Below are 22,993 nucleotides of genomic sequence, written 5' to 3' on the forward strand. Positions count from 1 at the left end.
CAAAGAACAGGTACAGTAATATAAGCTTTACATTCACAGCTGTTTCTACACATTGACAGACACCCAACAAATGAAGATTGCTACATATTAGTTTATTTTATCCAGCTCCTCCAATCAGCAATTACAGGTGCACATCTATTTATTCATATTATTCATTCTCCAGTTGAATCTTAAAACATTTTCATTAAATGTGATAAAAATGTACATCGTATATAGCATCGATATGAAAATACTGACAATCTTAATTACAAATCTATACCATAGGATTTATCTGGCAAGCAAAAATCATTGCTCGATCACCTAAAAAAAACAAAAACCCATCTGACTCAAAGCAAAACATGTAGCCTGTTTTGAGGTTGTGCTAATACGACTGTTTTTCTCTCACAACATAATATTGATAATTCACAGTATGGAAAAAATAAAAAATAAAAAATAGTGTCACGTCTTGCACAGATTCTCCTGTTGCTTTAACCAGAACAGTAAAATCACCTACTAAAATCATCTCCTATTGGGCAATAACATCTACCATGAGATTTATGACCAAAACAACAATCACGAATAAACAAAAACATATCAGTTACAAAAATAAAGTCATAAAATGTGTACAAAGAAAGAAAATATGCAGGCGCATGATTAGAGAATAAATAACAATGTCGCTGTGGTTACAATCCCAGTGTCCTGTGGTAAAGTTAGGAATAAAGAAAATAAATTAACATTGATTTTTAAAAGTTTCCCATTCGGAGTACCATTCACTACTGTTTAATGTCGGGAATGAAAGAAGACAGAATCCCACCAGCATCCGGTTTACCATAAAAGGCCAAAAAGACAGTACCTTATACATGTAGCTTGAAATACAATAGTGGACGCACATACACGACCTGTGTGTTGGTTTCCAGTCATAGATATTCACTGTCTGATAGGCTCATCAGGTATTCAAACAATACACAGAACTACAAATGATGAACATTAGCGTGATAGTGATCTGTATGAATGTACTGTGTTTCATTACAAGTGCATACAGGTTCAGATGAAGCCAATACACACTACTGAGAGTTACTGTGTGTGTTCTAGTGAGTGAGATAAAAATCCATGCTAAAGTTTATGTTGTGACTTTTAACAAACAGGAGAGCAAATGCTGAAAATCAATAAGATAAATAATAGGTCTCTTCTCTCACTTCAGGAAGGCAGTTAGCAGCAGCATGTAAGGTTAATGGATATATACTTCCAATAAATGTAATGGATCCACTTCAAGAAAGGTAAGTGCCTGAATTATTTCTTTCTGTGGAGAACCTTTCATGGGACGTGATCAGGAACACACATTTCTGAGTGATTTTGTCAGCAAATTAATTGGAGTTAAGTGCAAAAATCCCACAAATTCAATTTAAAGAAACAGTGAAAATTTGTTGGTGAATTCAGATTGACTCCACTACCGATTAATCCTGCAAGTCAAGTATCTATACAGCCCAAAATCACAAATTTGCCTCAATGGGTTTAGGAGTTTTAAAGCGTGGTGTTTTTCCTAGATCAGCTTTAAAGAAAAAACACAATTAATTTTGAAGAATTTTTTAAATGTACACTTAAAATCAAATCAAGTTTCTGCTGAGAGGAAGTTCATTACAGCCTCATTGGGGACTTTTCAAGGAAAGCAACAGCTTCAAGTAAAATACCAAATACAGATCAGGGCCAAGACATATTGTATAAAAGACAGACCCGCCTTGCCTTTATCAAATACTAATGTGAATCTGTTGTACCTGCATGTGTGTTTGTTTAAATATGACTCAATCTGACCAGGGCTCACTTTGAGATACAGGCAGTTTCTCTATTGTCACTCTATGTACCACTCATTTCAACTCACTTCTAGTAATAGTGTTACAGTCCAGCTACTGATCTGCCATCTAGGCCCAAAGTCTAGTAGCTACACACTATCAATACAGTTGATGTGTTACATTTTCTCATAGTGTGTCATTAATTGAATTTAATGAGAATGAAGATGAAGATGCAAAAAGAAAATGGTGCCGAAATACTGGAGAGAACACTTTTTATATGTGAATGTCTCAGTCGGGACACATCCGAGTGAACTCCGGGCCTGGCCAGAAAACAACAGAGATGAATATACTGTACAGCACTGAGATTAGATGTATTGAGTTGTGGTCCAGAAAGAATGGAGAGGGAGAAAACAAACAAAAAATATTCAATCACATTCACATTTTGTTATTTGTACACATGCAGCAGGGGAAATAGCCCTTGTCGTGGAAAGGAGAGGGAGTGCAATATGAAATATGAGAGGGAAATTAATTCTAAGATGTCCCGTTCCAAGGTAGGAGCAATTTTCTGGAGTGACTTGCATTTTCCAATGGGTCAGATGGAAACAGGTCATACAGTCACTTGTGAGAGAAGTATTGTAACACCAAAAAAAAGAGAAACAACAGAAACAAAATATTAAAATAATATAAAACTCAGGCCTAATGATAAAAGGGATTTTCAAAAGACAAGTTGCTCCCAAGAATTATCAAAATCATGAGCCTTTCATTATCAGTCAGTCATTAACACAGCAGGTACGGAGGAAAAACAGCTACAACAGTGGTTAAAAGCATCTGAGCCAACACAAAGAACCCAGATTTGATTATTGTTTCTCCTCGAATAAAAACTACAGTATTATTGCAGATCTCAGCACTTGGTCGATTGTTGTGGTACTGCACTGTACGGAAAGTACCTCAACTGTTTACCAGTCGCATGCTGTGGTCACCTGGGGGAAGGGAGGTGGTCATAGTGTGGTGCAGGGGTAAGGGTGTGGGGTGACAAGGCAAAAAACAGCCACTGATTGTCAACAAATGCTTGAGCTACAATCCTGCTTCAGTGTGTGTTAGTTATGGGGGTGGAATTAACGTGTTCACAGGACTTTTACCTTCATCTATATGTGGGACTGATGAAAAGAAATGGGGAGGATGCGGTGTCTCATCTCTGCCCTCTAGTGGAAGCTCAGCATAACAACAGTTTTTGGGTTAAAAACAAGTGCTTCTAGTGGTTTAGATATAGTGGAGGGTAGGGGCGCACCAAATGACACTTTTTCTGCACTTCTTTCTCTGACATTTATCTGCCTGCAGAACCGGAGGGGGTAGCGGGGGGGTGGTGGTGGTGGTGGTGTTACCACTATGGCATACAAGTGTGGTCATTGGCATGTAGAGGAGCAGAGTACGGGGAGCAGTGTTTGACGTGTAAATGTCAGGATGTACAAACATTTAGGTGTCAGTGTCATGTTGAGATTTAATATGTACACATTTCATTGTGCTTCTCAGTTACAGTCGCTGCATGATGGAACAGGATGTTCCTGTGTTTGATTTACTGATCCATGACGCCCACAGGTGTGTGTAGAGTGTTTGTGTGTCTCTCTGGTTTCCAGTGTTTAGTGTGCGAATTCCCAGTCTACAGAGTTATAACAGTGCCGTCCTCCTCCAGGCTCCGCCTCGCCATTGCTCTGTCTGGCGACGGCGTGGTCGAAGTGGCATTGGCGTTGCTTAATGATCCGCTGCTGCCGCTGGCTGGCAGGGTCCCATTGGCGTTGATGGAGAGGGCGGAGGCGGAGGTGGTGGCAGCGCGGAGGTTGAGGTGCGGCTCGTAGCGAGGCAGCGAGGGCATGCTATAGTTGGAAGGGGAGCGTCTGATGGGCTCAGCCTCGCCTCCTGCCTCAATCACCAGATCCTCGTCGTCTTCGTCGCTCTCAAGCTCCCCAACGGGGAAGTTCTGGATGATGTGCGATGGCATGGAGGCCGCGGCACCAACCCCGCCGTGCGATGAGTAGCCGTAGTAGCTGGCTCCGCTGTCCGACGAGCGTCCTGAGCTACCAGACGCCGCGCCTCCTCCTCCTCCACTGCGAACAACATTGTTCCGCTGGTTGGCAGGCTTGACGGTGATGATGAGGTTGTGGCTGTTGGCGATCATCATGTCCGTCACCTGGTCTAGAGACTTTCCAGCCACCTCGATACCGTTCACCTCCAGCACCTCATCATTGACTGCCAGCAGGCCGGTGCTCTCCGCCAGCCCGCCGGGCACCATGCGAGAGATGAATATCCCCGGGACCTTCTCCAGGCCCTGTGGAGTGACGCGTACGCTGGAACCATCGCGGATGTAGAAGCCCAACGGTTTTTCCTGGCCGTGCTTGTACAGGCGAACACGTCTGTGCGTCTCAGGGAGGATGTCCACATCAATGATGGAGGAGACTGGGCGGAAGTCCCTAGGGAGGCTGATTATCACCGGCGGTTTTTTCCTGTTGGTGTCAGGCCGCAGAAGAACCGCCGAAAGCACTGTGTTTTTCTTCCTGGTCAGCGAGTCGGTACCAAACGTTGTGTAATCAGCTTCCTCTGCAAAATAAAAGATAAGAGGAAGTAGAGAAAGAGAAGTACAGAAGAGGAAGCAAGGACAAAGATGTGGCATGGAGACAAAAAGAGGAAAGGGTGTCAGAAAGAAAGAGGAGAGAAACAAAGAGGACATGTATTAACAAAAGCTGGTTAATTTTCCATTAATGTCACACTAGGCTCATTACACATCAAGTCATTATTCAGGCTGACATTCTGTTGCATCATGTAGTTTCAGGAGAATGAATAATGCTTTGCAATGGAGCAGTTTGCAGCCTGAGGCATCCCTGCAGGGTGTCTGCGCGCACACACACACACACACACACACACACACACACACACACACACACCGTTGATCCCCAGAACTCCCCTCAGGTTGCACTGATGCAAAATGCCACACCAGCCAACCGGGCGCTCAATCCAACTCCCAGTCCTTCATCAGTACTCTGTGACTTAGACTTTGGACCTTTGGACAGACTCAGGCTAGCCATTTCCAACTCCTTCCAGTTCCTTTATGCTAAGCTAAGCATCTCCTGGCTGTAGCTTCATATTTAACGGACTGATATGAGAGTGTTATCGATCTTCTCAGCAAAAAAGCAAATGAGCGTATTTCCCCAAATGTACTCTTTTAAAGATTTTTTGGCATCTCTGTTTCAGATGAGAGACAGAGTAGGTTTGACATGTCAAACAGGTCCCATTTGAACCAAGAATATTATGGTCATATTTTAGCTGCATGAATCACCAGGATGCCATGAAACCCTGCCCTGTGTTATGTACATTTTGAGGATGAAGTGTGTATACTGTCAAGCTACTATAGATTTTAACCCAACATGGCTGATCTTAACACTAGACCAAGGGCTGGCCAGGTAAGGGACTGGGCCTTGGCTCTCTAATAGTTAACCAGCATAATACAAGCAGCTAAACATTAACATCTTTGTGACTTTCTTTCTCTTTTTTTGCCGGCCTCCAGCCCAATAAACTCAAGTTTTTGTCTATTTCTGGTGTTATTTTTAACATCTTTCTTTTGAATGTGTCAAACTTTTTCACCTTTTCCATATTCCAGACTTTTTTTCTGTTTGCTGTGCACTTTGTAAACTCTGTTTTTAGATGAAAGTGCTCTATAAATAAAGCTCTGGCAATCTTACACTGACTACTTCTCTCACCGTTTGTCTCTCCCTGTGTGTGTGTGTGTGTGTGTGTGACGACTAATATGAGAAAATATCCAATCAGGTGGCTGATAAAGATTCCGGCTCTCAGGTTGAGGTACGCACCCCACCACTCCCCTCTCCATCCCTAAAACCAAAACAAAGGATCGACTGTCCTGAGAAAAAGCGGCAGCCTCACGTTTCAGTTCCCATGAGGCACGAGTATAGTGTATACACACTTACTAGGCTATATATTTGGCAGCCCTGACCTTATGAAGCTATTGTTGCTATATATTTTTTCTCATGTGGAGTTGGCCCAAACACTAGTTCTATCATCTGAGCTCTGTTCCTGTTTTTCCTACATGCCTTGCCCGCGGCATGCATGTAAACACTGCCATAAAGACGAGCATTATGCAAAAAGGGGCAAACAGGTGGATGTTTCAAAGCACTTGCACGAACACACACACACACACACACACACACACACACACTTCTCCTGCTGAAACAAGGGTTGTTCTTGCAGTGCAGTCATGCATAGGGGGAGGCAACGCTCTACATCTCATTTCACTCGTTCTAGACTTCTTGTCATCTAAACCATCCCTCTATCTCAAGAAAGGCCAGACCTGACAGAGTTATAGTTATAGCCACTCACACACACACACGGCAAAGAGATGCTGTTCTGGCGGCAAATGGTATAAGCATGCAGCTTCCTGACCACAGCATGTGTAAAATCACACACACGTGGAAACAACATACGCAACCATCTGCAAGCACACACAAGCCGGCATCTATAAGGTTTATCTCTGGTTAGTGATGATGGCGGAGCATGAAACCCAGTACCCTGAGAAAACATAGCTACATCAGAGCTCATTAGAGCACAGAAGCAAAGCTCTCAGTCTAACTGGCTACAAAGGCCTATAGGCAAGACACACTATAAACACACACACTGTTCCTCACTGGTTAAAGTACAAACGACCTTCTTTTGTTTCCCCTTTTTTTATTTACATACAGGGCTCGGGAATAATACTGCCCCAACTGACACTAAAAATAACATGCTGGATGACATAACAAAATGTTTAAGTTTTGTCTGCAAAATAGACAACTAAATGACCTGTACATGGCTGGTACACAGCCACCATAAGGCTCCTTTCTTTTTTGTCACCTTGATGGCAAGTGAGGGCAGCTGAGGTCAACTGATGGCATCGAGGAAGCGCACAACCACTTCAATAGAGAAATTATTGGACCAGTAATGTATAAAAGGTCTTTCCATACTTGGGACTAGGGCTGGGTTTAAAAAAAAAAAAAAATCGATTTTCTGATATAAATCGATCTTCATTTGAATGATCGGATATCTGCGTGTGGGTTTTGTTTCTAGGACACGCAGATTGACATTAGCTGGGTAGCTAAAAAGAGGAGGAAAAAAAAAACACCCAGGTCAGAAAGTGGTGTTTACCCGTACTTTGTGTTATGTATGAGGCTCGGATGTAGCCGGTTTCCCCCGAGCTGCAGCCGGACCAGAAGCTTTCTCCGGCCGCGAGCGAGCTGTTCTCCGCGGATCAGAAGGCGTACCAAGGCCGCAATACTCGGACAGTTGTGGAAACTTTACAGATTTGGCTGCTTTCACGTGTTGTGCTGCTAGCTTGATGAACTCTTTCTCTGAGCTAAAAACAGCACACAGATGCGCCGAAGTAAGACGAAGGAAGCTCACAAACGTGCGTATAAATGTTGATACATAACCACGCGGTATTAAAGAGTGAATAACACAAAAAATTGTACAACACATTACGCTAACTTACATGTATCACGGAGGTTTTGTGAGTCCAGTGAAAATCTGCCACTCAGGTATACATGTTCCCGGGCTCACCTGACTGACTGAGCAGTCAAACAGTCTGTCTAATCTTTCTGTCTTTTTTCTTTTATCGCGGAAATAACAGCACAGCATTTAGAAATGCAATACTTGATGATTAAGGGACATTATTTCAACCTTAAATGTCAAGTCATGGGTTTCTTATTATCTATATATTTATTTATAGGCCTTATGTAATGGTTGGGCTTCACTGGGGCTTCTGAGTGGAAATATCAGCGCTGTTATAGGTGATTTAAAGGGTCAATTCTTGATTAATATTTTTAATAATGCACCAGGTTAGAGGGTTCCTTGTACAATGTACAGCATTAGTTCTCAGAGAATCTCTTTCATATCCAAGCAAAATTGATATTGTTACTAAACTATCCCTAACCGAATCGTATCGAAATCAGTGGCGATACCCAGCTCTATTTGGGACCATAAATACTAACATAACTAACTAAATGTTTCAGAGTGGCCCTGGGACTGGAAATGTGAATGTGGATGCCTGTTACACATGTAGGGAAGACTTGGAACCCATGATAGAAAATGAACCTGCTTGGTTAGCAAGTGTGAAATTCATGTTATTGATTGTTAAGTGGTATATTCCATGTGAAGCTTCAAAACATATTCTGAGAAAAATCTACCATCAAACGTTTCAAACTAAAATGAAATACTTACAAAAATGTAAATAATTCTAAAAATCTGTTAAATCCTATTATTAATGTAGTATTTTAGCTAGTTATGGCCAATTATATCTAACATTGTGCTATTGATGCATGCACACAAAGTGTTTGACTTCTGTTGCGTTATGAAAATATCTGAGCACCAGAATGGGTGCTTGTGGTCAATTATAGCGAATGGGCAACGACCCTCTACCAGGCTTTGGAACGATGTGGGTTGATCATCAATGTAAACCTTTTAGGTCAAGCTGGCACTTTTTTTTCTTCATCAGACAACCTGACCTGAGCAAGCCAACCGGACAGAGATATGTCATCATGAGCCACTGAAACAGCTGCTTGGCTGATGGCTGAAGCTGCAGGAGGTTAAGGTCTAATGATTACAGCCTTTAAGTCAAAATTGTCCATCTCTGTATTTATGCAGTTGAGAGGTTATTTGGGGTCTACTGTTGTGTGGGTTTGCATAAATGAGGGTAGGAGATAGGAATGTTTTATAATGCCAAGATTTAAGAGGAAATTTAACACAAGGCTGCTGTTTACATTTATGGATCAATTTACAACAAAAGGTATGAGGAACTCATTTCTTCCGCCACAGTTTTTCCACTAGTTCCACTTTTTCTTAGCAAAAAGGTACAATTCTTCCTCAAGTTCCCTCCAAATGAGCTTATTACTTAACATGTCCATTAAATGGATTTTAGACATTCAGGTCCATGACCATTTGCTAAGGCCCCACCCCCCTCAGTTACTGTTGCTACACCTGCCAAGCTTTCCATTCTCGCATGCCATATGCAGTTTACGATAACAGTGGCAGATTCAAAATGCTTTTTAATTTTTGAAACAATTGGTCCTTGATTTCAGACAAAGGTAAACAAAAGCAGGATTTTTACAACAGATTTTACCAGTAGTGGCTAGCTATCTAATTACGTCAGCTCCATGAGTTGGTTAAGTACATCATCTCTGGCAGACTTTTCAATGTTTCCTGCAAATTTGTTTTAAAGGTCCAGTGTGTAGGATTTAGTGTCATCTAGCGGTGACACTGTCGTTTCCAACCTTTTGAATACCGCTCGCATCATCCTCCCCTACCAAGCGTGTAGGAGAAACTACGGCCCTATCCAGTGATCGGTTTGTCCGTTCTGAGCTACTGTAGAAACATGGTGGTGCAACATGGCAGCCTTCGTGGAAGGGGACCCGCTCCCTCTGTAGATAGAAATGGCTTATTCTAAGGTGATGAAAACACAACGATTCTTATTTTCAGGTGATTATACACTAATGAAAACATACTTATGAATATTATATTCCATTCCTCCTAAATGTTACACACTGGACCTTTAAAACAGGAACCCTGTAAAAGGCTGAGGCTAAAGCAACATGTCCCGGGCAAAAAGTTAGCATCCTCACCAGTTGATGATCAATGTAGAAGACACTGAAATGAAGACGGAGCATTGTTCTTGTATTGGAGTGTAGAGCTAGTTAGTCCTAGTAAGTATGAAAAATGTCAGAACAGGCCCGCTAACGTCACCCTACACTCTGATATAGTAGTATCTTAGCTTAGCCTGTAATGTACTATAATAATGTAGTATGAAATGCTATTTGGCTTTAGAAGTAACAATGGGTTAGGGTACTACTGTAGGCAGTAGTTAGCCAGACATGCTAATGTTTGCAGATTACATCAGAGCAGACAAACACTGTTTAATCCATTCCTCACACTTTTGCTCTTCTATTTTTGGGTTTGGAAAGGCAAAAAAAAAAAAAAAAGACACCACCCTCCTACTACAGCCCCATGCACACCTCTTCAACATGTTGAGAAATCAAAACCTTTACAGACCTGCCTATGACTGGACATTTGGACAATCACTGTTTTGGATAGTAGCGGTTTAGCAAACGTTCAATTTACTAGACACGGGTAGTACTACACAGCCTTTGAAAACAGCTGTTTAATGTCTTCTGTGGCTCTGGAGGAGCTCTGTTCAAGAAAATAACCCGATTATGTGACGGTGATGTCCTCAGGGTTAACTCGGCTTGGGCTTGGAGACTAGAAATTCATACAGAAAGGCTGTGATACAAACTGGGGACATGGAATTTGGAAGGCGCAGGTGTCTAAGGAAAATATGCTATCGGTTGCATTGTCTGGATACCTCAGGCTCTGCTGCTTTGATTTTGACCTTTTTTGTTTTAACCTGTCTCTTGTGAGTCCGCCAACTTTATTGTGCATTAAGTGCAATACTAAATGACTGGAGTACCCCTTTAACTACTGCAGATGAACTCGGTCACCAAACCATGTTAAATATGTCTGAAAGTAGCTCTGTTGGTTAACTTTGCCTAAGTTTCTCATCACCTCAGACGATAACTGTGATACAAGATACACCTGCAGTGTATCAGTATCATACTTAAGGCATAATTGACAAACCCTGAATAAAAACATAATCCCAAATCCTGCACTTGCCATGGCTCTACACAGGTTAGGTATTCCAACTATGCAGTGGCTGCTTTGATTTCCCACACTTTGAATGGAGTCAGTGAGGAGCAAAGGAAGCGAAGCAATGGAGGAGAAAATGACAACCCACAACACACATCGTCACAAATGAGGACACACGCAGTGATGCTCAGTCATTCCTCTCTGTAGTATGTAACGCGCACACACACACACACCACTCTGTATGTAAAAAAAAAAAAAAAAAACGTCCTCACTATGTAGCAAGTAAATACACACACGAGGTGAACAACTAATGCATCTCTATCCTGACGTTGAAGTGACTAAGACAACACTGCCTAAGGAGAGGAAACCACTTGTGCGAACTGGCATGCATTGGTTGAACACATAATCTTCCTCAGTGCTCTATTCTTCACACACTCTGGATGCATCATGCTCCAACTCTGGACTTTGGCTTTAAAAGAGCCAATGTTAATGGCTCAGAATAAGGGGGGTGTGCAGGCCTTCAGGACACGCCACAGCTATTAACACCACTATCTCTGTCCGTGACACTACTACCACTTAAAACATTACAGAATTTTTTTGTATCCTCTAAACATTTGGGGGGGGAAAAAAACTACAAAAATGTATTACACAAGTATACTTTTTTTTCAGCGGACATTAATATACTTCCTTCTCTAATACCACTCATACATGGACCTGCTCCAACACTCTCATTACACCCACTTCTTCAGTAACAGCTACTCTTCCGGTTACACACCATTACAATTATGATGATACGGAATTACTAGGCCCTGGCTTTCCTTGTAACATGATGATCCCGGACGACAATGATGACACCAACAAACCATTACTTCCTGGTACTTGTGCTGGGCGCTGCGCCGGGGAAAACTGATACTGTGTCCAGGTGACACAAGTCATAAATACCGCCACTATCGCTACTGATACTACTGACTCTGAATTTTCATTTACAGGTATTTACAGGTATTTATGCGGCTGCTCTTGGAATGATAAAATTAACGTAGTAGAACAATCTTTCATTGTATGGCACAATAACTCACCAGTACTGTAGCTACAACTAGACGTATAATTACAACTACAGTCACTGCAGTAACGTATGGAGCATTATGAACAAGGTCACAGCACAGATATATTCATCTCTGAAATAAATTTGTCTAATATATTGTACAGAGACATGCATAAGTAGTGCGCTAGCTAAAAGCAAAGGACGAGTCTTTATTTGTTTATAATGAATAATAATTGCTGTCCATAAAACCAGTCTTTGGTATCCAAACATAACACACGTCTCAAGGATCCGAGTAAGAAAAACATGAAGAAAAAGACAAGCAGTTGTAGATTGTGGTGTTCTGTAAACAGTCAGGTTTGTTGATGACAAGCCTGGACGTTCACCACACAGCCGGTGCCACGGTGTTCCTGACACAGAACGATACAAGAGGGGGAGGAGGGGGAGTGTGTGTGTGTGTGTCAATGTGAACTTGTGTCGATGAGAAAAACCAGGGCTGGTGTAAAACAAAAGATGTGAAACAGGCAGGAGAGACAGAAATACAGCAAATACACAGTGGAGAGAGAGAGAAGAAAGGAAAAGAGAGGAGGAGGTGATAAAAAAACTTTAAAAGGAGTAAATTCCCGGAGGGTTACTATTCTTGGTGTGGTGTGCATACCTCCCTGGCACAGCCCAGATAAAAGTGCCTTAATGCTGCTGATAAGAAAGGGAGAAAGAAATGGAAGGAGGGAGGTCAAAGGGAGTGCTGAGAGAAAAGGACGGAATAGGGAAAGCAAGAAAACAGAGAAGCAGACTACAGAGTGCACTGATATGAGTGAGGTGCTTGGGAGAGGAAGATGCTGTAGAGACCTACAGGAGGTGTGAGGCATGCTGGAGCAAAGACAAAGCCTTGATCTGTAACTGAACTGACAATTTGAGGAATTACTTATTAAATCCATAATTCTAAAGACTCCAGTCATGAACATTAGTGTGCTCCTCATATAATCTCACTCATGAATTCTCTATTACACTCATCAGTCCTGCTTTATTACTCTGTCCTGACAGGAGCCATTTATCAAAAAAAATACCGAAACTAAAATCTACACTGCAGGAGAAACTAACTTCAATGTAGCAGTATGCAATGTACAATTAACACAGCTTACGATTGGGCTTGATGCAGAATGAATACAGTTTATTTGCCAGTCTACACTCACGTACAGCACTTTTCTCTCTGTGTGTGTGTGTGTGTGTGTGTGTGTGTGTGTGTGTGTGTGTGTGTGTGTGTGTTTGTGTCTTGTCACTGCATTATGAAGCTATTCCATCAATTTCTTTTGTGCTGACATAGACACCTCTCTCTCCTTCCTGCAATACCTCCTCTCCTCCCATTTTTCTCCCCTGTGCCCTTCACTCAATCTGTCCGTCAATCACTGGTCCATCTCTCAGTAGGAGCCTCTCTCTTTGTCTCCACCTCTGTGTGTCCCTGTTGGTCTTGCAGATGATTCTCTTTCTGCCTCCGTTATCATTCTCTTTCCTTGTAGCTCTCTGGCTGAACTGTTCTCTCTGTCTGTCCTCTCAATGCTGTGATTTTTAAAGCTACTGCTACTGCTAGAGGTAAATCAAGCCCAGCACTCAATGGTCCTTTCAGGCCAGAGTTGGGACAATAGATGTAGCACCTGGTATGGAAACAACGGTTTGTCTAGAACAGTGACCGGATGACCAGGACTGGTAAGACAAGTATGGATCTAATGAGGAATTGAGACGGAGTCAGCATGGGCATGTAGACTGGACTGGTAGTGAAGGGACTATAGCTGGTGCTTGGACTTGGCCTGGCGCTCAGCATAACCAGAAGCAGGGATGTGCCTGGGGCTGAGGCTGGATTTAAGATTGGGACAGGGCGGGGTAGGGGACAGGGGCAGGTCACTTGGGGATGTAGGTTTCAGTACTGGGTTACAGGAAGGCGTCTGGGGTGAGGTGGCTATATCGGGGTCTAATAAACTGAACCTTCTACGCAGCCCTGCTATATGGTGCCTCCAGGAGGAGAAGGAAGAGGAAGGACTAGACGTTGGGGAGGATGGAGGAGAAGAAGGGAGGGAGGAGCAGCCGCGTGCGCTGGGGGAAGCCAAGTCTAGCCTCACAAGTCTGTCGCTCATGCGTCTGAATAAGGACTTTACTGGGGAGGGACGAGCAGGGGGACTCTGTGCTTCTGGCTCTGTCCTGCCTTCAGCATCTGGCTCTGGAAGACAACACAGCCAACCTGCAGTTAGATCTGGCCACTGAGGCAAATTTCTCATTGCCAAGATGAACTTTTAGCCGACTGCACCAGAGCTACAAAGAGATCCCTTCCTAAAGCCTTTTCAATGTGAGTGACAAATTCCACAGTTCTGCGTTCTGTGAAATAAGGCATTCTAAAATTTTGTTTAAGACAATGAGGCTACAGCAGTCTGATCAAGATCAAGTGAATATTTTACGTGTGAAATTCCCTCTTTGTGCTTCTACGAACAGCGTTTCTTGCTGAGAGATAGAAACACAAAGCAGGAATTCTGTACTAAAAAGGCTGTAACTTGGGAGGATACCCACTTGATTTGTCCATATCAGATTGCTGAAGCCTCATATTAGCTTCAGATGAAATTAAGAAGTCAGTTTTGCATGGAATAAGGACTGTGGATTTTGTCCCCCATGGCTTACATTTGAATCGTGTTAGGAAGGGACCTCTTTACAGCCAGTATGGCGAGTAAACACTTACTAACATGCCCATATGTACAATGAAACGGTTATTGATAGCTGTGTTGTATTAAGATATACTTGAAAAAATGTGAACATATCTTTTACCATTATTAGTTATATATAGCTTTGTAGTGTGAAGACTATGAATGTAGAACGGATAAGGAGCAAATAAAGTACAAACAGTGACAGTAGTAAGGCAACAGTGTTTGGGAGCTGCATGTCAGAGCCTGCTGACTATGGTCCGTCGCTAGCCAGGGTAAATATACTGGAATGGTGTGCTGAAAGAAATTCACAGATAAGCATATCAGTTATCATGCTTCACATCAATCCCGCTGTAGCACCAAGCCCAGGGGACAGAAAGAATGCTTTTTAAATTAAAAATCTGCAAACAGTGAACACTTGCATAACTCTGGAAAAGATAACTTACTCACTAAGGAATAAGATAAGGAATTCCTTAATAATTATTAAGGAATTATTTTCTATAAAATATGGCAACCTTCTATCAATTACACGTAGAATCCCCCATCTCACATGACTGAATGACCGTCTGCATGGTCTCTCTATTTTCACCACACTAGTGTTGCAAAAGACCATTCTATTGTGGTTAAAGCCCCCCCCCCTCTCTGTTTATTGTTTTACTTATTGTTAGTACATTTTTTGTTACATCTTCATTTATTTTATTGTCTGTTAATTTATTTTTGAGATGTCTGTAATGTACAGTGAGCCGTTTTGTATAGTCAATTTGAAAAACCAAAATAAAATACTCAAAACAAAATCTGCAAGAAATACATCTGTCAGCTTGCAAGCCAAAATAAAAATATATCAAATTATTAATGTATCCTAATGTATCTTCACATTTGAGTGGAAATCAACTCCAGTCTTTGATGATTTTCATTTGTTTGAACTCCTTTCAGTTTAAAATGTTCATTTTTAAATACAAATGAACTAAAATGGCCAAAAACAAGGCTCTTTGTTTCAACTCTTGATGATTTCTCCAACAGCAGCAATAAATCAACTATGGTTTATGACATGTCTTTGACAATGTTTAACAATCTCTGTTAAAGCATGTCACACATTCACCGGACCCAATCAGTATACTCTCCTTCCTGCTCCTTAGCTGCATTTGTCAAGTACAGCTCAATCACTACCCTTCCCCTCCTTCGCCATCTTTCTTGTTTTTCCCCTTATGGTTTGCAGTGGTCAACAGTCCACTTTCTTTCTTCCCTTTACTTTGCCAGTTTGCCCACTGACTCACCCTCACCCTCTCTTTCACCCCTCCCTTTCTTTTTCCGCATTGGTCCATAGTGCTGTTTCTCCCTCCTCCATGTTTCTCATCCAGTCTGTTTTTTTCAGAGCTCCCCCTGCTTCCTTCCCTCCCTCTCTCCATTCATCTTCCCTGACCAACTCTGAGCTGAGAAATTCTGACACTCTATAACGGCGAGCCTGGACTCCCACTGTCTCCTCCCTACTCTTCTTCCATCTAAGCCACCCTCCCTCCATCTTCATCCATCAAGTCGCATCCAGCCAGGTTTCAAAGGGTAGAGAGTAAGGTTTTAGCTTGCCAGGCTATGCGCTCTTTCTTGTTTTAAATGATCTCTGGCTCTCCGCTTTCTTTCACTCTCTTTCTCCTTCGCTGTTCACCATTTCTTTCTCTGTCCATCTGTACCCCTTGTTGATCGAGCCAGCCTCTGAAGCCGAGGGTCCAGTCTGGCCTGCTGTCCTGTCTAATCTAGCCAGCAGACGTGATCAGAGGCTGGCCACATTCCACCCAAAATACCCCCTCCCTCCCTTCCTTCTTCCTCCATCTCTCTCCCTCTCTTTTATTTCTTTCTCTCTCTCCAACCCTCCCCAGCTTGGGCCTCACTCATTCCTGCATTCCTCCCTCACTAATACTATTCCCACTATCCTCCTCCTCTCTCGCTCTCCCCCTCTTGTTGCATTCCTATCACACTTATACTACTCCCTCTCCTTTCCCCACATTGCTAATTAGATGCCTTGCCTAAACAATGCTTTATACATTACTCCCTCTTTAATACTGTTTACTCACTCTCCCTTTCATCCTTCCATCGCTCTTATTAGGCCTAAGATATGTTCCTCCTCCACACATTCCTCCTCCAGTGCTAGGAATCCACCGTTCCCTCGCTCATTACATACAGCATCCTGGGGAATAATTAATGCTCTGTGGAAAACTTGGCTGATTTCTATTATTTTCACATATCTTGCTCCTAAACTTCTCTCCTGTGCTCCGTGGGGAAGTTGACATTCATTACACCTGCCAGCACTTTCGTCTCTCTCGCTTTAATCCTTTCATCTCAAGCTCACAGTATAAATCTCTCCCTCATCACATGATGTGGTGTCCTCACTATTCTGACTTTCTATGCTTTGTCTTTTTCATCAAAATTGTTTTCTTTACCACTTCTTTGTTTCATCTGGCTCTGTGTGACGGTCACGTTCTCACCCTATCTCTGTCACTATGCACCTACAGCATCTCTCCCTTTCATTACTTAACTCGGTACATTGCTTATCACACTCAGAGTTGCTGCTGTTATCCTGCTCTAATGCTTGCTGAGCAGGGTGAGTAGGCTTCTGTCTGTGTTGTACTTTCACACTGTACATTTCCTTTTCTCTGGCTGGATGACTCATGCGCTGGTTACTAATTACTAAGGCAGTCCCTGCTGGGATACGCAAATACAGGCATTCCTGTCCCTCTCCATACCTTTCCCCTCTACCTTACTGGTGGAGAGTTACGAGCCATTTGGGACTGACACTGTGTGAGCAGTGTCACCAAACAAACCCACGCCCTGAAAGAGATTGCTTAAAAAGCTGCCATCACTACATGGATGACAACCTGGAAACTCTGTGTATGTTGTGTGTGTACAAATGCATAGAACGTTCTGGATGACTGATACAGGCAAACACGGTGTCACTCAAACCCAGAAAAATGTCTTCTGACAACCATGTTTAAAGCCACCTAATAAACCTGAGCATGACTCACAGTTTCCCCAATGCCAGTTTTGCTTGGATCAGAAACAATATCTGAAATGCAGCATTCAACATTTCTTTTGAATGGAAGTCCAACATGACCAACTCAAATGTAACTTTATTTTCATGAGCCACAGTACAATTCTACTGAAAGAAGAACATTTACTATCAATATACAAATATACAATGATTTGTGAAGCACTCGGATCACACTCTGCAATAACAATATCAGATTATTTTGGGTAGTTATAAAATGTCAATTAGAGCTAGAACAATAAATTGGCCAGGACACTATATCTGCAATATCAGTTTATTGCAGATATATCTGTCAGCATACACGTCAGCAGATAAGTATAAAGAAATTGCAGTAGAGACATGCCTAGGTTTGACGTCATTTAGAGACTCTATCACCGTTACATAGTACCAGAAAGCACTAACAAGTTCATTTTTCAACTGTAAAAAAAGTGTGCAGCACTGTTTTAAAAGCTCTTACTATAACCGTGTGCTCCAGATCTAAACTTTAACACTTTGTGACTGTCTTGTGAAGATAATTTTGTGTTTGGTTTTCATTTACAATACACAGTAAAGCAAAGTATCACATTATCATACCACTGATTCCCTCCAATCCAAGCTCCGTAGAAGACAAGAAGTTATGACAACTAAACCTGAGAGACTGACTGGGGGATAACAAAACAGCAGATGTGAAACAGCCATATCTCCAACCAGCTGGCAAATGATATGACAACAATGATATAAAAGAAATATATTATTTTAAAGAGAAACTAACATCAACATTACTCAACGGACTGTTTTGTCTTCGACATCTGACTAATGACCCAAACGTTCTCCATTTACACCGAGCTTAGCAAAAACAGTGTGGACCAGGAAATAGCTCTTAACAACATCATAACATACTGCCAGGACCGGGTATCATTTGATTTTGTTGATTCTGATTCAGGGGTTTTCTGTAGTGTCTGACACATACACTACTCCAAGTAGTTACAAGTACATGAGACTATCAGACACATCCAAACGACAAATTAAGTTGTAGAAAGACAGTTTATGTTATCAAATACTAGCAGAACTGCACCCAGCATGCTTTGCAGCTCCCATCAGCCTTAAAGAGACTCCAGCACTGTTAATCCACCTATGAACAGGCCTCTTCACTGCTGCCATGACAACCGGTAAACAGTGGACACCTCACTGCCAGCTCAATAATCAACACATTGTTCAGAGATGGGAGGGCGGGGTGTAGGGGATACCCGGTGCTGCCGAGTTGTATTGGTGTGTGTTGAAGCAATTTTTAAAAATTGACATGGCATAGTCAGAGTCCGGGACTCCACACACAGGCACAAACACTTACTCCATTTTTCTGTAGTGAACAATACGACATTAATGGCTGGTCAGTGATGACCAGTGTTGATGCATAAACAATGACAATGTGTGCATTATTCAAGAACCAGACCACAACAATAACAACAGACACTCACAGCCTAACATCCATCCCTCTATCCATCCATCTAACCATCTGCACCCCAATGAATGAACAAAACCCACAGAGCACCTAGCCTCGGTTATACGTAGCCTGGATTTAGACTTCCAGAGAAATAAAACGCAGTGCCAAAAATAACCTCACATGACACGCATGGACTCAACTGTGCCGAAACTAGACAAATACACAAACATCGGAAACCTGTTTACAATCACTGAGACTGGTGATTGAGTGTTGTTTTTATTAGCTCCATTTCCCAGATATCTGTATAATAAGATTTCACTGCACTAAAGGCCAACTTGTAACAAACTTTGGCCCACACTGCTGCCTTGTCTGAAGTCCTGCTCTTATGCAATAATGGCCAATCACATCACATCTGACCACTGACTAAGACATTTACATAATTGCTCAGCTATAACTGGGTTAGTGGTCAAGAGCTGAAATCTGTGATAGGGTTACACAGGTGTAAGGACACAGGAGTTTGGAGTTGACCCGCCTGATTACATACAAACAAGAACGAATGGACTTATTATCATTAAAAAATTATTTTCATCCTCTTGTCAATTTGACATCATATTGCCAAGAGAGCAGATTAAAGACATGAGATGCTTTCCATATAAACAAACTACTTAGTGTTCTGTGTTAAAAAGGTTCTGAGTTGGCCCTTGGCCTGACATACCTCATTTGGCCCCAACATAGAGAAGCCATTAACTCACTATAGAGCCATCACTAGAGATAATAACTAGTGTCTGCAGATATATAATAAATCATCTATAAGCTGCCAATTTGCCTGCATCCGCACGCTGCAGAGCCTTTTAAGCTGGGACCAACTGGTGCTTACCAGTAAGGCGAAGGGGGGTAGACAAATCAGGAGGGAAACCAGGGTCTAAGGGCAATGGGGTCTGCAGGGGGTTGTGGCTGCATTAGTGTGTGTGTGTGTGTTCTGTCTTTGTTCTATCTTTTCTACAAGGCAGTGCGTGTGTGAGTGTATGACTGATGTGTGATGCCTGCTTGCCTGCATGACTGTGTTTTCATGTGTTTGTGTGTGTGAGAGAGAGAGCAGCAGTGAGCCCAGCATGGGGCTAGCGTCTGGAGCGTGTAATTGAAACACGGTCCCATGCAGCGCTACACAGTGACCCCACTAATCTCCTCCTGACAAAGTGGCTTAGCTTCTATAGGGTCATATGGCACAGCGAGACAGCTTAAACACCTCAAACCCGACCTGCCCAGGCCAGCAGACCCTGGGGTCCTCCCTGCATTCAACAGGTCACACTCAGCAACACATTAGCTAGGATGCACTTCAAAAAGCGATTGAATCAACACATGTAGTCTGACAGAAAGAGGTTTATGCTAATCCCTAAACATGTGCAAACAATGACTAGCAAATTACAGCAACCAAAACTTCTAGGTGCTACAACTATTTATCTATTTTATTTTAAGTTTCTCTATTTATCTCTACTTATGTGTGTCTTTGTGTCGCTGTAACACCCGAATTTCCCCTCAGGGGGAATCAATAAAGGATTATCTTATCTTAACTACTCCCCCCAGCAAATGAAAAGATAAAAGAATTTGCTGTGATTCCATATACTGTATTTGAAGGACAATAAGTATAATAGTTATTGCATATGCTTATATTAGAGCCAGCGAGGAAGTATGAAACAACAGGAGTATTGTACACAAAAAGTATATGTGTTGAACTTGTCAGCAGTCACACAGTAAAAACAGACCTCCCATGTGACTGCCGTGCCAAAAAAACAGGATATCCTAATTAGACGAGTACCTCCAAAAATATTCATCTACTCTTTATTGTACTTTACGTTGACTTTTTTTGTTTTGTCCAGCCCTTGCAGAGAGATTGTCTTTGGAAACAAAAACTGCTACTCAGCAAGGTCGCTGACCTTTAGCTATGGGGGTCAGAAAGGGACACCAAAGGACATAGCTAGAGGACAGGAGGGGTGTTGAGTAGTTTGCAATGACAGCTCAATTAGGACAAAATACATGGGCGACATACAGCTTAAAAAACTGAAAAGGTAAGGTGATACTGTGGTCTTTTATAATTGTATCTTTTTGATTAATCTATACAAAATACACAAAGCTTAACAAATATTTCTTCCATAATTTCCTGTTCAACGGCCTATCCCATATTTCCAAGTTGTACTATTCAAAGCCAACACAACCTTTGTTTGTATTTCCATAGAGAAGCCGATCTGACCTAACAAACATGTGGAAACTAGGACTTTTTGTTCAAAGATTTCCTCTGTGCTTACCTTTCCTCTGCAGGAACAGCCTGAGTAGAGGGCTGGCAGTGGAGATGGCTTTGTGGTAGTTGTCATCATTGTTGATGGGAAGGAGGTCGCCGTGCACATCAGCGTAGCCCACCAACAACTCCACATTGGGGATGCGATGAACGTGCTGCAGAAGGCCGTAGAACTCATCAAAGCGGCCCGGTTTCGACCGATCCAGCGAGAACCTACGAAACTCTGCACCAAACTGGGATGGAGCAGACAGGCATACACATGTGAGCAGAGATTGAGAATGTGATTATTTTAGAGCCCAAAGAGATAGCGGAGATGTAGTAAAAAAACAACGTTTGCAATGCGTGCATGCAACATCAAGGAACATCTCTTTAAAAGTGTCTGAGATTTGGTGCTGTGACTGCTGTGATAAGCACACACTGTTCTGGTAACCTAGCTAATTTCAAAACCGCTGTAGGCTGTATGTAAGAGTCTGTCATCCATGTGGACAAGCTAACACACCACATGTGATGAATTATTAATGTATACTTAGTGATGTGTGTATCTCTATGTTTCTGGATGCAGTAAGTTCAAGACTGAACTGCACTGTGTCAACGAAGCTGCCTGACAGACTGTTTTCAGCATACATGCATTTCCACACAACACATTGCTGGCTTATGAGTAACGTAGTAATCAGTGTGGTCTGACTGGATCAATGGCTGCAGATCCCTTATCTTTAGGCAACTGTTTAGCTGAGACAGAGCACAGTGTCCCATTGGTGGTGTTGATGAGAAGTACCAAGTGTTGTGGTTACTGTTGCCCTGATCTACAATTCACTGCCAACCTTGACCCTCATCATCTTAGCAAAGCAGAATTACATCAATTACAGGTTGGGAAACAGGTCCCAGGCCTGTTTCTGGTAGGTACCTGCATTAGGACATTAGGAAGGAGCTGAACAAAGTAAAATAAAAAGCATATTATTACTTTGTGTAAAGTGGTTGGGGGGGGGATTGTAACTACAGAGGCAGTGGCAGCAACGAATAGGTCACAGTTTGTGCCACTATGTAGTTAAAAAAAACAAAACAACTAGTTCTGAGCAACAAAAAGCGCCCTGAGGCCCCATTCCTCAGCATGTGTGTGTAATCATGCCACGGGCAGGAGGCAGGCAGCCTGTCGCGGAAGGAGCCGTGAGCCTGTCGCAGGTATAGGTCGCACAGGAAAACAGCATGACAAGCAGCTATTAACACGTCATACCGAGCTAATTGGATATAAATGTCATGTAACTTATGTAAACTCACCATGGGGTTATGCTGAAACGAAAACTTGACTGAAACCTTGAGTCAATATTTGGTAAATGAGCAGGGGGGGAGCGGCAGAGGAGGCTGTGACAGGTGACACTGGCTCACTGCGGCGTCAGCTGACAATCACCTCCACCTTCAAACTTACTAGCTAGCTATCAAACTTATCAGATCAAACTAACTAACGCTACGCCACGGCTAAAGTTTTAAGTATGGCGAGCTACACGCGAGCTAGTCAGAGTAACAAACCCTGTGCTGGCTAGTTAAGCTTTAGCTTATCCATGTAATTTGTGCGACATCATAACTTGCTATCAAGCCACTTAGCAGGCTAAATTAGCCAGAGTAATCATCACAGGGAGAGTTAGGACTACAGATATAGCAAGTAAACTGACAAAGTAGTATCCACATGTAGGCTACCTTGCTCTTCACCTCCACGGCACCAAGAGAACGGTTGCTCGGCACTCGGTGGTTTTTGTTCATGTTTCGCTAGCAGCGGGACCGCCGCCAAAGCACCCACACACTCGCCCTGCTCCTGCTCCTGCTCCTGCTGCCGCTGCTGCCGTCGCCGCCGCCGCTGCTCTGTATCCAGAAACCGTACGTGTCCACCAGTTATTTCTCCAGTAACGCAGACTGTCCCACGACTCCTCGACGTCCAACGGTTTTCGTTTTCTCTCCCAAGAATGTGACAACGGCTGCCAACCAGCCTGCCTCACCCTGTAAACTTATCTCCTCTCATACTTGTCGCTGCCGCTGTAGCTACGCCACTACTACAACGTTATACTGTGTCTCTCTCTCTCTGTGCCTCGAGA

General features: G+C 42.7%; 1 protein-coding gene across 2 annotated transcripts; it reads right to left on the reverse strand.

The window, feature by feature from the left end:
- Window positions 1–71: 71 nt before the first annotated feature.
- Window positions 72–22,993, reverse strand: pard6b (par-6 partitioning defective 6 homolog beta (C. elegans)). Of its 2 annotated transcripts, none has more exons than XM_044211647.1 (3): window positions 22,185–22,993; window positions 20,920–21,142; window positions 72–4,358 (listed from the first exon to the last, which is right to left on the reverse strand). In XM_044211647.1, the coding sequence occupies exons 1-3, from the start codon at window positions 22,185–22,187 to the stop codon at window positions 3,424–3,426; spliced, it is 1,161 nt and encodes a 386-aa protein (XP_044067582.1). In that variant the 5' UTR covers window positions 22,188–22,993; the 3' UTR covers window positions 72–3,423. The 2 variants fall into 2 exon arrangements, with proteins under 2 accessions (XP_044067582.1, XP_044067581.1); XM_044211646.1 differs by having other exon boundaries at window positions 22,602–22,992.

This window comes from Siniperca chuatsi, linkage group LG10, assembly GCF_020085105.1.
Source record: "Siniperca chuatsi isolate FFG_IHB_CAS linkage group LG10, ASM2008510v1, whole genome shotgun sequence".
In the NCBI taxonomy this organism is placed as follows: domain Eukaryota; kingdom Metazoa; phylum Chordata; class Actinopteri; order Centrarchiformes; family Sinipercidae; genus Siniperca; species Siniperca chuatsi.

What these genes read in the sequence shown, in the direction of transcription:
- pard6b (XM_044211646.1), bottom strand. Translation starts at nt 22,664, where the DNA reads ATGAACAAAAACCACCGAGTGCCGAGCAACCGTTCTCTTGGTGCCGTG. An exon ending in CCGTGGAGGTGAAGAGCAAG is followed by an intron (nt 21,143 to 22,601) that starts GTAGCCTACATG and finishes GCTCCATCCCAG; the next exon opens with TTTGGTGCAGAGTTTCGTAG. An exon ending in GCTGTTCCTGCAGAGGAAAG is followed by an intron (nt 4,359 to 20,919) that starts GTAAGCACAGAG and finishes TTTATTTTGCAG; the next exon opens with AGGAAGCTGATTACACAACG.